Raw genomic sequence first — 16,972 nt, 5'->3', positions numbered from 1 at the left:
CCATAAACTCACTTAAGCAGAAGCATAATTATTGATGCCACTAAACATGTAACAAATCTCTCTGACCATGTACTCTCAGAAAGCAAGGAGTTTGTTATGGCATACGTTTTCAAGTTTGCTGTGCCTTCATCCCAAACCAAATGGGAAGAAGTATTTGCTGAGTTTGAACTCCTCTAATCCCAACTATCCCACCACAAACCAGCATCCACTGAAGACGCTGAATTCTTGAAAGCCCGCCTAGCTGATCTAGCGCACGCATATTGCGGGATTCAGAACGACCTGCATGATCTTCACATGCAACACGAAAGTCTTACAGCTTTGTGAGGCCTTAAGACCAACTTGGACATACACATCAGTAAACCTGACAAAGGGATGGGAATAGTCATCCTTAACAAGCATGACGATATCAACAAAATGCATGCCATTCTTAATGACGGGTCTAAATTCATATCCATTGGACCTGCTGCTCAACATGACTGGACACCCTTGCTCAAAAGTAAGCTAAAAAACGCACGTTGGACTTTGCAAGAGCGATGAGCTGCCGCGTGACATATATGACAGGGTTCGTCCTCACGGCTTGCTGCATCCACAGAGGTATGGGCTGACCAAGGTACACAAAAATGATGGCCCTTTACACTTTATCTTATCTATGACCGGTTCCACACAGCATCAGTTGGTCTAATGGTTGGGCGACTAATTTGAGCAACAGGTGAAGCTAGCTGTTTCACACTACTACTATGCAGCAGCAACACAGGTGGTATTCGCCACTAACAGGATTCTGATGTCACAGAATCACAGTGCAGAAGAGGCCCTTCGGCCCATCAGGTCTGCACCAACACATGAGAAACACCTGACCTACCTACCTAATCCCATTTACCAGCACTTGGCCCATAGCCTTGAATGTTATGACGTGCCAAGTGCTCATCCAGGTACTTTTTAAAGGATGTGAGGCAACCCACATCCACCACCCTCCCAGGCAGTGCATTCCAGACCGTCACCATCTTCTGGGTAAAAAAGTTTTTCCTCACATCCCCCCTAAACCTCCTGCCCCTCATCTTGAACTTATGACCCCAAATGATTGACCCTTCAACTAAGGGGAACAGCTGCTCGCTATCCACCCTGTCCATGCCCCTCATAATCCTGTACACCTCGATCATGTCTGCCCTCAGTCTTCACTGCTCCAATGAAAACAACCCAAGTCTATCCAACCTCTCTTCATAACTTAAATGTTTCATCCCAGGCAACATCCTGGTGAATCTCCTTTGCACCCCCTCCAGTGCAATCACATTCTTCCTATACTGTGGCGACCAGAACGGCACACAGTACTCCAGCTGTGGCCTCACCAAGGTTCTATACAACTCCAACATGACCACCCTACTTTTGTAATCTAACCCTTGATTGATAAAGGCAAGTGTCCCATAAGCCTTTTTCACCACCCCATTAACATGCCCCTCCATCTTCAGAGATCTATGGACACATGCCAAGGTCCCTTTGTTCCTCAGAACTTCCTAATGCCATGCCATTCACTGAATACTTCCTTGTCAATTTACTCCTTCCAAAGTGTAACACTTTTCAGGGTTACATTCCATCTGCCACTTATCTGCCCATTTGGCCATCCCATCTATATCTTTCTGTAGCCCAAGACATTCAACCTCACTGTTAACCACCTGGCCAATCTTTGCGTCATCCGCAAGCTTACTAATCCTACCTCCCACCACATAGTCATCTGTGTCGTTTATATAAATGAAAAATAATAGGGGACCAAGCACAGATCCCTGTGGTACGCCATTGGACACTGGCTTCCAGTCACTAAAACATCCTCTGTCATCACCCTCTGCCTCCTACAACTAAGCCAATGTTAAATCCACCTTATCAAATTACCCTGTATCCCATGTGCCTTTGCCTTCTTTATAAGTCTCACATGTGGGACCTTGTCAAAGGCTTTGCTGAAATCCATATAAACTACATCAGCTGTACTACCCTCATCTATACACCTGGTCACCTCCCCAAAAAATTCAATCAAATTTGTTAGGTATGACCTCCCTCTGACAGAGCCATGCTGACTATCCCTGATCAAACCTTGCCTCTCCAAGTGGAGATAGATACTCTCCTTCAGAAATTTCTCCAATATTTCCCTACCACTGACATGAGACTCACTGGCCTGTAGTTCCCTGGCTTATCTCTACAACCTTTCTTAAATATCGGAACCATATTAGCTGTTCTCCAGTCCTCTGGCACCTCCCCCGTGGGCAGAAAGGAATTAAAAATTTGAGTCAGAGCCCCTGCGATCTCCTCCCTTGCCTCCCTCAGCAGTCTGGGACACAAATCATCTGGACCTGGAGATTTGTCCACTTTTAAGCCTGCCAACATCTCCAATACCTTGTCACTCCCTATATCAATATGCTTAAGAACCTTGCAGTCTCTCTCCCCGAGTTCAATACCTTCATCTTCATTCTCTTGGGTGAAGACTGACGTGAAGTATTCATTCAACACTCTAGCGATGTCCTCTGGCTCCACTCATAGAATGCCCCTTTGGTCCCTTATGGGCCCTATTCTTTTCCTGGTTATCCTCTTCCCATTGATATACTTAAAGAATGTCAAGCCAAAAAGACATGCTGCCTATCACACAGATGAATAACGTGGTATATCAATTTCAGTGCCAGTTTGATGCTAATTATGTAGGTTGTACATGATGACGGATCTTATAAAACAGCACATCTCTTCCACTGCTCACAACGGTCAACAAATGGATTGTACCCAACCAGCCTGTGCTTAGCATACTCAAAACACGGTGTCTGACATTAAATGCAATAGGACAACGTTTGCTAAATAATCCTCAGTGTGCTAAGAATTACGCTGACAATCAATTTAAGATTGTCAGTCAGGCTCGCAGTGTGGCACATTTGCGTGTACTGGAAGCTACATATGTTCATACACAGGGCCCTGTTCTTTGCAGACAGAAATAACATGTACAAACATGGCGTCTGTTTCAGCTGAATAAAATGAGTGACAGCCATTTGTAGTTCATTCCCCAGGGCAATGTCTTAACCAGAGTCAAGCTGCCTGGTTTACATTTCAAACAATGTTTGGCAGTTAACTCTCAGTCACCATCCACTAGTGCATTCTCTGTGGTAGCATCTAACAGAGTCACTTGCCAAACAATCAGCGCTCTCTTCTCATACAGTATAAATATGTTGTTTCCCGACATTGGTATTTTCTTGCAAATTATCCTGATGAGTACAAGACTAAAAGCTTAGACAAAAAATGTTTCTTTTTTCGGCAACACCATGATAGTTTACTTTTGTCACAAAATGTGGCTGCGTCCATATTCAAGGAGGGATATCACTACCTTAATGTGATAAGTTACAAAAAACATAGGAAACTTACTGGGCATTTGGCATGTAACAAACTGCCTGGTTTGCTGGAATTGTCCAAGGCTGCGTTGTCCAGATCAATGCATAAACAGAGGATACATCACCTGCAAGATAAAATAATTATTTTAAGGCTAAACAAATAATGCTTTTACAACTAAATAAAAAGGACAAAAAATTTTCACCACTCGATATCCATATTACAGATGCATGTCATCATAGGTCAAATATTACTCTTCCCACTGATAAAAAGTATTTTTCCGATACCTGTTTAATTCTCAAATGGATTCTATTATTCTTCAGAGTTGTGGTCAAAATAGCCACCTTATCGTCAGAAAAATTTAGGATTACCTTAAAACATCAGATGGCTCCATACCTTTCATGCTTTATTTAAAAATAACTTTTTAATAGCACATTAATATAATAACACATCTTGTAACCACAGTATCACAAGATAGCTTTTTCCTTCCCAACTTTTCCTCTCCTTAAACGCAGTGACTCACACTCAGTGGTAGGTTTCAGGAAGACAGGAAAATATAAGTGCTGACAGCCATATGCACCTCACTCAACTGGCCATTCATCAAGTAAGAGTTCAAAGAGAGAGTATCAGTATTCTGTTCAGATATGCAAGTCCATAGCAGTCAAGCTAGATTTTGGTCACATCTAATATCCATAACACTTACACTTTTCAGCAGGGCTTGGCAGGTCGTTATCTGAGAGGAATTCTGGTTGACCATTTCCCTCCAAGTCAAGGGAGACAAAGTACAGTTTCAGCACACCTCCAGCTACCAAGTGGAGACTAACTAGTTGTCTAGTTCCATTAATATTAATCTTAAATTAACCAGTGGGAGGTGCAACTTTTAAGGCTATCTTTGACAGGTCCTTTCAGCCCTCCAATAACTATCAAATTAGTGTTCAACCACGTGCATAGACAACTGAGTGTTGTCAGGCTATTCATTCATGACGTTAGAAATGATAAACATTTAGTCCATCTATAAATATTCCTTTATACTTGTGGCAATAATGTGTCATAAGAGCAGTTACCCAACAATTCTCCCTTCTACCTACATTTTTACCCAGAACTAATACATGGTGCTTCAATAAGCTGCATCACAATACTGAACCTGAATCAAAATTTTAAATTCAACAATAATATATTTGTAACAAAAACAAAAACAGAAATACCTGGAAAAACTCAGCAGGTCTGGCAGCATCGGTGGAGAAGAGCACAATTAACGTTTCCAGTCCTCATGACCCTTCAACAGAACTAAGAAAAAATAGGAAAGAGGTGAAATATAAGCTGGTTTAAAGGGGGGGGCGGTGTTGAACAAGAAAAGCTAGGTAAAGGGCCAGTGATAGGTGAAGATAACCAAAATTAGAGACAGTAGAGCTATCTGTACCTTGTTTGTCCTGTTTTCTACCCTTAATTAGCACTTTCCTTTAGATAATATCACCACCTTCAACACCTCTTTGTCCTTTTGTCTATGACATCTTTTGGCTATCTCCACCTATCACTGGCCCTTTACCTAGCTCTTCTTGTCCCAATAACCCCCCCACCCCCTCCTCAAACCAGCTTATATTTCACCCCTTTCCTATTTTTACTTAGTTCTGTTGAAGGGTCATGAGGACTCGAAACGTCAACTGTGCTCTTCTCCACCGATGCTGCCAGACCTGCTGAGTTTTTCCAGGTTTTTGTTTTGGATTTCCAGCATCCGCAGTTCTTTGCTTTTATATCTGCATATATTTGTAACTCTACTCTACCTGGTGTTGAAGTCAATTTGGAGGGAAGTTTCACAAGAGGAAATTTGACATATACTGATCGACTAATATGCTGTTGATTGTATTCAAGTTCAGCTTCAGCCAGGGCTGTCCTGCATAGATAAATGATAAACTTTAACAACCATTTTATCAAGTGAGAGATAACTTAAAATTCAAAGTGACTTCCAAAGAAATAAATTACAAACCTTGTGGAAGGAGACCAAAATACAGGTTTGTAGTCTTGGTAAATGTAACCCTTAAGGGAAAGAGAAGTAAAATTAACAAATTATCAAGCATTGGGCAATATATGAAACAGACATGAACAGCAAAATACCTTATCAAACATTTTGTGGAAAATTTTTAACTGTTTGGCTTCATATTGTTTGTCAAAAGTGTAATAACATTTATCCCAATCTGCCATCACGCCCCATCGAATGAATGCCGCTCGTTGGCGTTCAATTGTTCTTTCGGCAAATTCTCTGGCTAGAAGACAAAAAAATTATATAAAACATTTTTAAGTAATGTATAATTGTGTAGGTTAGCTCTTCTGCACTCCTCTGCATGTAAAATTTCTAATTTCACTAGTGAGGTGATGGGATGAGAGGGCCATCACACTATCAGAAAAGCTGAAAATTGCATTTAATCGTTAATTTTACCATCGCAGCAAGAGCTATATTCATTTTGCAGTGATGAGGTTGTGCTATGCTGTTGTTCTAACAATGATATCTCATATTTCTTGTGTTTAATTAAATACAGAATTATTTAAAGATTAAAATGGAATGTTGGAATGATCACAGTATAACTGTTTATATTTAGTCTAGCTTTCACTTTTCAACAGATCCAATTTTACACCACCATTCTCCATCCCTAAATTTCCTTACCTACACCATTACCATAAGCATAATAGCTGATGACATATTCAAACTGTTAGAATTAAAAACAACCTTCTCAAGAACAAATACCAGTTGAGACCATAATTTAGGTTTGTTGAGCTGACAAAAGCTTCTCAATTACATTACTCAACTGACAATGTGCATGCCGTATCATAGATCAAACATTTATGTATTGGGACCTTTCTAAAGGGCCAACAAGAATGGTTAAAGCCACGCAGATGAGCAAAAAAAAAGCCATCACTGATCTCGGTACAGTAATCTCTAATCTCAATTGGAGGGTTGAGGTCACAACTGGGTTCAGGGCTGATGAAATGGAGAGTTCATGCTTCTGATCACTATCCAGAGAATTCTGCCTGGAAGCACATACATGCATATCAATGAGGAAAGCATTAGGCTTGGCTCTGATACCATCGCAGATGCAATAATCAGTTGACATTCAAGTTTCACACAGACAAAATACCAGATGACGACCTGCCACACCTGTTGAGGAGGAGGGGGAAAACCGGAAAGAAAATTTAAAATAAGCCATGGGTGAGTTGGAATTTTTGCACTCCTTCACATCAGTTCCTTCACCCTCAGCTATCACAAGTAAGTAACAAAGAACTTACTCTCTGCATTTAGCAAATCTTTGAGTCAACAGAGGGAAAGTCAAGGCATTAGAAATTGGTAAGGGTAAAACTGAAAAAACCCTCTAAATACAGCTTGTGTGATTAAGACAAAATTCACATATACTGCTAAAGCTGACCACAATTCAAGTTTTTTTTTTACAGGATGGGTACTGTCTTCAAATTGTTTCAAAAATTTGCAGTTCTAATTGTTTCAAAAATATGCAGTTCAGACAATAGTGGTAAATAGGACAACACAGTATTCAGGTAATAAATTAACTGATGTTGACTGCATCATGAAGAAAATTACCTTTTTGTCTGATCTCTAAAGGAGAAAGTATTTTAGCTTCTTCACCATATTCTGCCAGTGCTCTAAGCTCAATAGGCAACCCATGACAATCCCAGCCTGGTACAAAGTGAATTCTGGAACCTCTCATCATCTGAAACCTATTAGTGATATCCTTTAATATCTGCAGTTAGGGACATCAGAAAACAATGTTAAGTCATGGTATAAGATAAGACAAGTTTACTTTTCTTAGATAAATATATATATTTTACTTTTTTAAAATTATATTATCAGACACAATACATCATCAAATCATGATTTGTAAAACTGACCACAGTATATAAAACTTAGCCTCACTATATATTTCCCTTTCAAGAGAAATTGTCAAAATAAATGCATGCCTTTAATGAACACTAAAGAGAAGATGAACTTACTTTATTTAAGGCATGACCAACATGAGGGTCACCATTAGCATAAGGCGGTCCATCATGAACACAAAAATCCTTTCCTTTCCTATTTCTTTGCCAGGAATATAGCTCTGAAAAACCACATTCCTATAAAAACAAGAAACAAATCAAGGTTTCAACAGCTTACAATACCTTATTAATTTACCACACACAAACTCAAAATAAAAGGGACCGATGAGGAACTGTTTTATAGAATGACTACACATGACTAAAGGAATTCTGTACTCTTCATTGGATAGCACATGGGAGTAAAGATCAAGCATTTTTTTCATGTGAAGTGGGTTAGAAGAAATGGGGCAATTGACTTAATTTTTAGACATAATTCAGTCCTTATTTTTGTATTTCCATTACAACTCCTATGTCCATATAAATAATAGAAACTGAATATGCAATTTGTTGTTACATCCTCCTGACAACATGGCATTGCAGCATCTCCATTGATAAATACAGCATGACATGTTGATATAGGCAGTTTCATTATAAATGTAGACACAGGAACACAACAGAAAACATTGACAAGTAATGTGCTCAAACAATTACATATAACATAAATTTTGAAAAAAGTTTAGCTTTTTGCCCCACAAATTTTCCTTGTATGTCTGGAAACACAATCAGAACATTTTCAACATTTATAATACATCAACTGATGACCTAGGATCTGAATAATTTGGAGGGAATTTAAATTGCCTTTCAGTGCATTAGGCTTGTTAACTTTCTCTATCCTCTGGAATTATCTCCACCATCTTCAAAATTGCTGTCACCAACCATTTTCAAACTGCAAAACGCTCAAATTGCCTTTCCCTTCCCAAGTCAAATGCATCAATGCCACGATCAACACACAATCACTTTAAGTCCCTCCAATCTGGCATTGGGGCGACTTCCAAGACAAAAATAGTATCCGTAATTCATTGCCAGCAGCACACACCATTTTGAATGTGCGAAAGGCTAACTGGTGTCCCACAGTGTACTCAGCTCTCTAAGGCAAAGTAGCTGTTACTGCACACCAGCGAGCACACCCTGGACCTCACCTCAGCTGACAAGCTAAACTAAGTGAGGGTATCATCAGCTTCAGGTGTTGTAGACAAGGGATGTCACCCCTCTTAAGTTCATGAAGTCTGGAACGATGAATGAGGCAGGTTATTCTAGCAAGGGGACAACAGATCTGAAGGCAGACACCAGGATGATGTGTGACTCATCCAGGGAACCCCTCTGATGAAGCAGACTTGCGGCAAGTCACCTCAGAAAAGATTGGGACCTTACTGAGCATCATCCCATAGTCAGCAATGAAACCCAGTCCTAAAAAATGCTGCTGCTTACAGTAGATGCAACCGGCACAACATCCTCGGCAAGAGGAAGGAACCAGTAGAAGATTTTTTTAAATTCATTCATGGAATGTGGGCGTCACTGGCTAGGCCAGCATTTATTGTCTACCCCTAGCTGCCCTTGAGAAGGTGGTGGTGAGCTGCCTTGTTGAACCGCTGCAGTCCATGTGCTATAGGTACACACACCCACAGAGCTGTTCGGGAGGGATTTTGACTCAGCAACAGGTGATATATTTCCAATTCAGAATAGTGAGTGGTTTGGAGGGGAACTTCCAGATGGTGATGTTTCTACGTGTCTGCTGCCCTTGGCCTTCCAGATGTAGATGTCGTGGGTTCGAAAGGTGCTGTCTAAGGAGCTTTGGTGAGTTCCTGTAGTGCATCTTGTAGATGGTACACATTGCTGCCACTGTGCATCAATGGTGGAAAGGGTGAATGTTTGTGAATGGGGTGCCAATCAAGCAGGCTTTTTCCTGAATGATTTCAAACTTTGAGAGTGTTGTTGAACCTGCACTCACACAGGCAAGTGGAGAATATTCCATCACCCTCCTGACCTGTGCCTTGTAGATGGTAGACAGGCTTTGGGGAGTCAGGAGGTGAGTTATTCACTGCAGAATTAGCCTCTGACCTGCTCTTGTAGCCACAGTATTTATATGGCTAGTCCAGTTCAGTTTCTGATCAATGGTAACACTTAAGGTGCTGAAAGTGGGGGATTCAGCTATGGTAATGTCACCGAATGTCAAGGAGCGATGGTTAGATTCTCTCTTGTTGGAGATGATCATTGGCTGGCACTTGTGTGGTGCAAATGTTACTTGCCACTTGTCAGCCCAGGCCTGGACATTGTCCAGATCTTGCTACATTTGGACACGATGAAAGCAAAAATACTGCGGATGCTGGAGATCTGAAATAAAAACAGAAGTTGCTGGAAAAACTCAGCAGCATCTGTGGAGAGAGGAACAGAGTTAACATTTCTAGTCCAATATGACTCCTCTTCGGAACCTGAAGGAGGATCTGACTTCAAACCTGTCCACAGCAATAAAGCCTTCAACACCTTCTCAGTTTCTCCTCGAGTTTACAGTTACATGAATTGTCACACATTCACCCTTGTCTTCCTTCAACCGCGACCAACACCCCACAGCCTTGGTAAGAGCATCCCCAATGGCCGGGCTCAGTTTATACAGGGGGTGGCCGTGACTGGTTTGCGGCCTCTCACTTTGCTAAGTGAATCCCTTTCTACCATCCCCGAGCCCACGCCCGGATCGCTGCCCACCCTGCGGCCATACCCTCTGGATCTGCAGCTCCTTCTCCAGCAGCTCCCGGCCCCTCAGTTTCATCGGGAAGTCGGTGCGGGGCAGCAGTACCGTCTCCCGGAACTTGTTCTTCCACTGGCTCTGGCTCTGGCTCGAGCTCCCGCTGGCGATCGACAGCCGGTAGCAGGTGGCGGCGGCGGCGGCACGCAGCTTCCCGGCCAGCAAGGGGCCGCAGCGGCCTCTGAGCGCCTGAATCATGGCGGAGACACTGGTCTGAGGCTGAGGGCGGGCAGCAGGACTCAGCGGCTCCCACTCTGTCTTTCGGGTAACGGCGGCCGCCGAGGCTCAAAACACTCGCGTCTCAAAACCGCAGCTTTTCTCAGCCCCCCGACAGCTCCTCTCCCGGTCCAGCTCAGTCTCAACAATTCTGTTCGGGTCACACACAAGAAACCCTTAACTTGCAACTCAATGGAAACATCTGGAACGGCGCCTAAGCAAATGGCATTTTAAAACAAAAATGTCACATCTAAGGAGTCAGAACGTCATAAACTTTCTACATGTGTCAGTCAGTGCAGTGATTTTTATAGTCAACTTTACTGTGTTTTTCAGGTTCATTAAAGACATGTTCAGTACCAGGAAAACAGAGTTATACCGTTGATCTCTGGTAAGATGTATTCCTGGGGGTTTAATCACATGATCCCAAACTCCCACTTCCAATTGCTATGTTCATCCTTGTGTTGAAAATGAACAAACGCTTCTTTGCCCAACTGAACGATTCTCAATTGTCTGTCAAAGACCATTTTCCCATCTCCAATTTCTTTTTACCTGTAATTTATCAAAGTGAAAAAAAAGCATTTTTTTAAAATTCCCCCTTGATTTTTCTCTTAGACTGCAGTGTCCAGGGCATGAATCTCTAATTCCTGGAGACTTTGGGTCAACCTTAGGAGGTTGGTAATTCTATTATATCTGCTAGAGAAAAGTGATTTTATTAAAACACTTTCTATTAATGGGACATGAGGATTTTCTTGGTAGTTCCGTTATTTATAGGATTAAAAGTAGACTATTCAGCCCCTCAAGCTTGTTCTGCCATTCTGTTAGATTATACTTGATCTGGACCTCAACACCATTTACTCTACACAAACAAAAACAGAAATACCTGGAAAAACTAGGCAGGTCTGGCAGCATCGGCGGAGAAGACACAGTTGACGTTTCGAGTCCTCGTGACCCTTCAACAGAACTCCTTGTGCTCTTCTCCACCGATGGTCCCAGATTTGCTGAGTTTTTCCAGGTATTTCTGTTTCTGTTTTTGTTTTGGATTTCCAGCATCCGCAGTTCTTTGCTTTTATAACCATTTACTCTACTTTGATCCACATTCCTTGATATTCTTACCAAATTAAAAACTGTTTTTATTAGACTTCAACATTTCCAGCATTCACAGCCCTTTGGAGGAGGCAACACCAGATTTCTACTACCCCACGTGTGAAAAACTGCTTCCAAAATTCACTTCTAAATGGCCTAGCTCTAATTTTAAGATTGTGCTCCCTTGTTCTGGATTTACCCACCAGAGCAAATAGTTTATCTGTATCTAGCCTGCCAATTACTTTTAATATTTTAAAAATTCTTGTTCAAAACACCTCTCAAACTTCAAGGCAATACAAGACATGCTTGTTGCGACTTGTCCTCATTGGTTAACCCTTTAAGTCCTGCTGTAATTCTGGTGAATCTGTGCTGTGCCTCATCCAAAACAAATACATCCTTTATGAAGTACAGTGCTTAAAGCTGAATTCAATATTCCAGATGGATTCTAACCAAGGTTCTGTGCAACTGAAGCATTACCTCTCCCCACTTTTTATTCCAGCCCCCTTGTGATAAAAAAACACAACAAACAACAAAATAGATGTAGAAGTGGCACAAGTAGAGATAAATGGGTCTGATCTCATAACCATTACTCAGATGTGGTTGCAGGTGACCATGGTTGGGAAGTAAATATTCCAGGGTACCCAACTATTAGAAAAGTTAGGCAAAGTGAAAAAGAAAGTGAGGTAGCACTGAGAATAGAGGATGTGATGAAGGCTGTAGGGAGTGAGTAGCCCAGGAAATTAAGATATAGCATCAATTTGTTTCAAACTAAGAAATATGAAAGGGTAGAAAACACTGGTGAGAGTAGGCCCCCTTAACAGTAATAATATTTGACAGAGTATGAACAAGGAAATTACAGGAGCATGTATATGGTCGATGCAATAATAATAGGGGCTTTAATCTTCTCCAGATTGGCAAACCAAATTGGCAAAAGTAGCTCAGAGGACCATTTCATGGAATGCATTTGAGATAGTTTCCTAGAACAATATGTCGAGGAACCAACTAAGGAGCAGGTTATTTAGATCTACTGTGGTGTAATGAGATTGAGTTAATTGCTAATCTTACAGTAAAGGATCCTTTAGTAAAGGAGTAAAGTTTGAGAGTGCAAATACAAAACTAGGGTCTTAAATTTAAGTAAAGCTAACTACAGATGTCTGAGATTTGACTGAGCTCGATTAGGAAATTAGATTAAAATAGATGATGGTAAATAAGTAATGGCAAACATCTAAAGTAATAAATTATCAATCTAAGTGGATATACATTCTCTTGAGAAACAAAAACTTGACTGGAAAGTGGTCCACCATGGCTTGCTAGAGAATTGAAGGAGAGTATAATTTTTTTTTAAGTCTACAATATTGCCAAAAAAAATAACATCAGGAATGTAGTGCTACCAGAGCACTGCTCTGGCACCTTGTTTCACCTCCAAACATTATATTAAGTCATCGTTTCAATGTAATATCACAAGTATTAACAACGCGCCAAAACTTCTTTCTGGCGCCGCCGCATTATGCGCCAGTACCCTGCCACCTTTGGTCAGTGTAGGCTGCAGAGACTGTGCGTGAAGTCAATCACACATGGATATTGCAAGTTCTTAATTTTCTACCTTAATTTAGGCTGATGCTGCTCATTGTCACATGTTTAGTGTCTACGCATTTTGTGTCTTTTTACCCTGACACCTAGCTCTCGACACCTCGAAAAGGCAAGTGAGAGCTTATAAAATAAAATGGCTTCAAATCCACTGGCCTACCAGGTACCCACTGCCAGCCTGAAGCGAGAAAGGCCTCAGTAATAATTCAGTGAGGACAAAGCCAAGCCGGTACAAATAGAACCCTAAGAAAATAGAAAAATATACAACTGAAAAGTTAACTCAATATTTCTCCATGTAAATAAAAAGTGACTCAACAACTCTGTTATTTCTTTTTTTAATAATAAATGTAGATATAATGTAAAACTAATATAAAATAGAAACACAAGAGAAAAGATAGAGAGGTTCATTCTAATTTATTTGCTGAAGAGGCTGGAACTTCTGACATGTTCTCTCACACAATCTCACTGTTGCTCCCTAATGAAACCGTTCCAAACTTTCCGTGTGTGATTGCAACTTTGGCCTCAAGAGTTTTTGTGCCAAGTCAGTCTTTTAGTCCACGCAAAAAGCATTTGATGTGAAGGATCAGTTTGCCTGCATTCACAACGGCTTCTGAAGTGCATGTTACTCAACTGAACCTAACTTCATAAAGCAGCCTACACTGGAATAATCAGCAAGTAAATTGTTTTTAATGCATTTTATTGGGGCTCTTAAACAAAAGGACTAAGAACTCCACAGTGCTTTACAGTCATACTGCTTAAGTCAAGTGGCAATTTAGCTGCTTAGCTCTGTGAAAAGACTGTTCTTTGAGGTGTATCATAATCAACTAGTCTCCTCCTCCTAGTAACAAATTCAAGTTTCACACAGCTGCCCCACATCTAGGTTACTAATCACCAATTGAATGGGAACAATTCTGTGGTCTACTATGACCATTGGAGCAGGGTAAGCATTCACCTTTATAAGCCTGTTCTGCAACATGTTTGATCTGCATTTTAATTTCACCTTTGCTTCATATCTGTTAATACCCTCACCCAGCAAAAATCGATCTCTCTCAGTTTCCTCCTACATAGCACAACTCACTGTGGCTGCAACAAACTCCACAACCTTTATGTCACGCTGCCAACTTTGGCCAGTTATCTAAGTGAGATCTGTCTAAGAGTAAACCTCCTGATAGCAACACAATGGCTGCAAAACGAAAAAGCAAAACCTCCTTTCACAGAGAAAGTGAAGAGAGTAAAGAACATTCAAGAACTGTAAAACTGAGTGATAATGGAGAGGAGGGCTTCAGTGCTGCAGCTGCCTTAGATTCCAAACTGACCACATGGAGTATGACTGAAACTGAGCTTGAGACAGTGGCAGTGACATCCTGGCATGGATGTATGGACAGAAGGAATGTGGAAGAGGAAGTAAGAGACATATCCTTGGATAAACTATAAGGGTGAAAAACTTGGGTGTAAAATGTGTGCAAATATTGGTAGCTTATCACTTTTCACATTCAAGGGATTGAGACTTTCAAGTGAATGGCATTTGTACCAAGTGTCAAACAATGGATCCAAATGGAGTGCTCATTTAAAATCTCTAAGAAAACAATTTGTAGAACACAAACTGTCAAAAGTGCATATCATTGCGCAACATGAAAGCAAATGAAGACACTTAGAAAAATTTGTGACAACCTGAATGCATCTCATCTTAAGGCAACTTGTGCAGTTTTCCATTCTGCATACTACTTGGCTCAAAACAACAGATCTTACTCTGACCACTTTGGCTTGCTGGAACTTCAAAATGAAAATGATGTTGAAAATGGAATTGGGCTGCATTCACACTACAGTGCTGCAGAAATTATTGACCACATAGCTGCCCAAAAGAGGAAGAAAATTTTCCAGCATATCAAAGTAATAGAGGGTAAAATTTTGATTCTTATTGATGAACCTACAAGCCTAAGTAAAAACCTGCTCTAGTAATTTACCTGAACTGTGAAAGTGATATGAAAAATGATCCACATTTCATGCTTATAGACCTGATTGAACTTCCAGATCAAAAAGCTGGTATGATAGTTAAATTTCTTCTTGAATATCTCAAGAAACATGGTTTTGATGACTCCTATCTGAAGCAGCACCTTGTAGCGTTTGCTAGTGATGGAGCGAGTATGATGTTGGGTGCCAAATCAGGTGTAGCTAACAGACTTATGGAGCAATAGCCAGATATTATTATTTGGCATTGTTTGAACCATAGATTAGAACTTATAATGGGCAATTTGGTGACAGAAGTTAGTGGAGTGAACCATTTCCCTTAATTTATGGGCAAATTATACTGTGTGTATAACAGATCTCCTCTCAATCAGAGACAACTGGCACAATGCGCTGCTGAATTAGAGCAACAAATTTCCAAAATAGGCGGCATTTTAAGCACCAAATGGGTAGCAAGTTCATTTTGATCAGTGTCAGCTGTGTGATGCAGCTATGAAGTATTATGTGCTCATTTTGAACTGGCAATGAAAGATGAAATAAGGTCTGTGTCTGACAGGCAAACCTATGAGGGTCTGTTAAAGAGAATTTCCTTGAAACAGTTTCTCTTAGCCTTGGCTCTGATGTATAACATATTACATGAACTCGGCATGCTCTCAGAAGTTTGCAGAAACACTACAACAGTTGTGAATGCAGGCAAACTGATCCTTCACATCATATGCTTTTTGCGTGGACTGAAAGACTGACTTGGCAGAAAAACTCTTGAGGCCAAAGTTGCAATCACACACAGAAAGTTTGGAACAGTTTCATTAGGGAGCAACAGTGAGATTATCAGCAATAATTATCAGCAGTTTCTTGCCAGTCTCATCAATAATTTAGAAAGTTCACAACCACATCATTGAAAGGCTCTTGTTCGGCCTCTGCAGCCCAATCCAGTTATGTATTTCTGATTGACACATTGCATGTTCTTAACAAAGGCTATTAGCCAGCTGAAATGCCAGCATGTTATGGAGAATCGGCAATATCATCTCTCTGCAAGTGGTTTAAATTGTCATCTCCTGATGTAAATCAATGCATTCAGAGATTATGTGGAGGAAGCTGGATAACACATTACCCAGGATTTACGACCATTACTAAATTGTGCATAAGTAATTCCAAGCAGCACTGCAGAATGTGAGTGAGGATTCAGTCAAATGAACTTAATAATAACACCAATGCGCTCAAGAATTCTCATAAGCCAGATATCAGCACTTATGTTTATCAGACTACACAGAGCTCCATACTGACACATTGGGATCCAACACCATATGTCATACAACCTGGTTCCAATGTCACTGATTGTCAGAGGACTCAAGGACAAGATCAGCCTCTTCCTTTAGCTGAAATGTGGAACCAGAACTGTTGTGGAAAATATTATGAAATGCTGGTTGCAGAAATTCAAGAAATATTATGATATCAAGCTTTTGAAATTTTGCGGTGATAAGGCATCTGGAGACCAAGACACCACTGAAAAATCTATTGCTCTCTTGCCCACATGTCTGTCCTTGGCTTGCTGCATTGTTCCAGTGAAGCCCAACGCAAACTGGAGGAACAACACCTCATCTTCCGACTAGGCACTTTACAACCTTCCGGACTGAATATTGAATTCAACAACTTTAGGTCTTGAGCTCCCTCCTCCATCCCCACCCCCTTTCTGTTTCCCCCTTCTTTTTTTTCCAATAAATTATATAGATTTTTCTTTTCCCACCTATTTCCATTATTTTTAAATATTTTAAAATCTTTTATGCTCCCTCTACCCCCACTAGAGCTATACCTTGAGTGCCCTACCATCCATTCTTAATTAGCACATTCGTTTAGATAATATCACCAACTTTAACACCTATGTGTTCTTTTGTTCTATTGTTGTTGACATCTTTTGATGATCTGCTTCTATCACTGCTTGTTTGTCCCTACAACCACACCCCCCCCCACTTCTCTCTCTCTCTCTCTCTCTCTCTCTCTCTCCGCTCCCCCCACACACCTTAAACCAGCTTATATTTCAACCCTTTCTTGGACTCGAACTCAAGTTCTGTCGAAGGGTCATGAGGACTCGAAACGTCAACTCTTTTATTCTCC

At 40.8% G+C, this 16,972-nt stretch overlaps 1 protein-coding gene across 2 annotated transcripts in view; it reads right to left on the bottom strand.

Moving 5' to 3' along the window:
* The window catches only part of iars2 (isoleucyl-tRNA synthetase 2, mitochondrial), a 115,483-nt gene extending 105,190 nt beyond the window's left edge, over positions 1-10,293 (bottom strand). The window contains exons 1-7 of one of the 2 annotated variants that reach the window (XM_041180173.1): positions 9,983-10,293; positions 7,348-7,467; positions 6,938-7,097; positions 5,464-5,612; positions 5,336-5,385; positions 5,133-5,242; positions 3,388-3,478 (exon numbers count right to left, since the gene is read on the bottom strand). In XM_041180173.1, coding sequence (XP_041036107.1) covers positions 3,388-3,478; positions 5,133-5,242; positions 5,336-5,385; positions 5,464-5,612; positions 6,938-7,097; positions 7,348-7,467; positions 9,983-10,207 — 905 coding nt within the window. In that variant the 5' untranslated portion in view covers positions 10,208-10,293. The remainder of the gene's footprint in view (positions 1-3,387; positions 3,479-5,132; positions 5,243-5,335; positions 5,386-5,463; positions 5,613-6,937; positions 7,098-7,347; positions 7,468-9,982) is intronic. The other variant, XM_041180164.1, reaches the window with a different exon arrangement.
* Between the last annotated feature and the right edge of the window lie 6,679 nt (positions 10,294-16,972).

This window comes from Carcharodon carcharias, chromosome 2 (assembly GCF_017639515.1).
Source record: "Carcharodon carcharias isolate sCarCar2 chromosome 2, sCarCar2.pri, whole genome shotgun sequence".
Lineage (NCBI taxonomy): Eukaryota > Metazoa > Chordata > Chondrichthyes > Lamniformes > Lamnidae > Carcharodon > Carcharodon carcharias.
The sequence above is the reverse complement of the archived record's forward strand: the minus strand, read 5'-3'. Positions and strand labels throughout refer to the sequence as shown.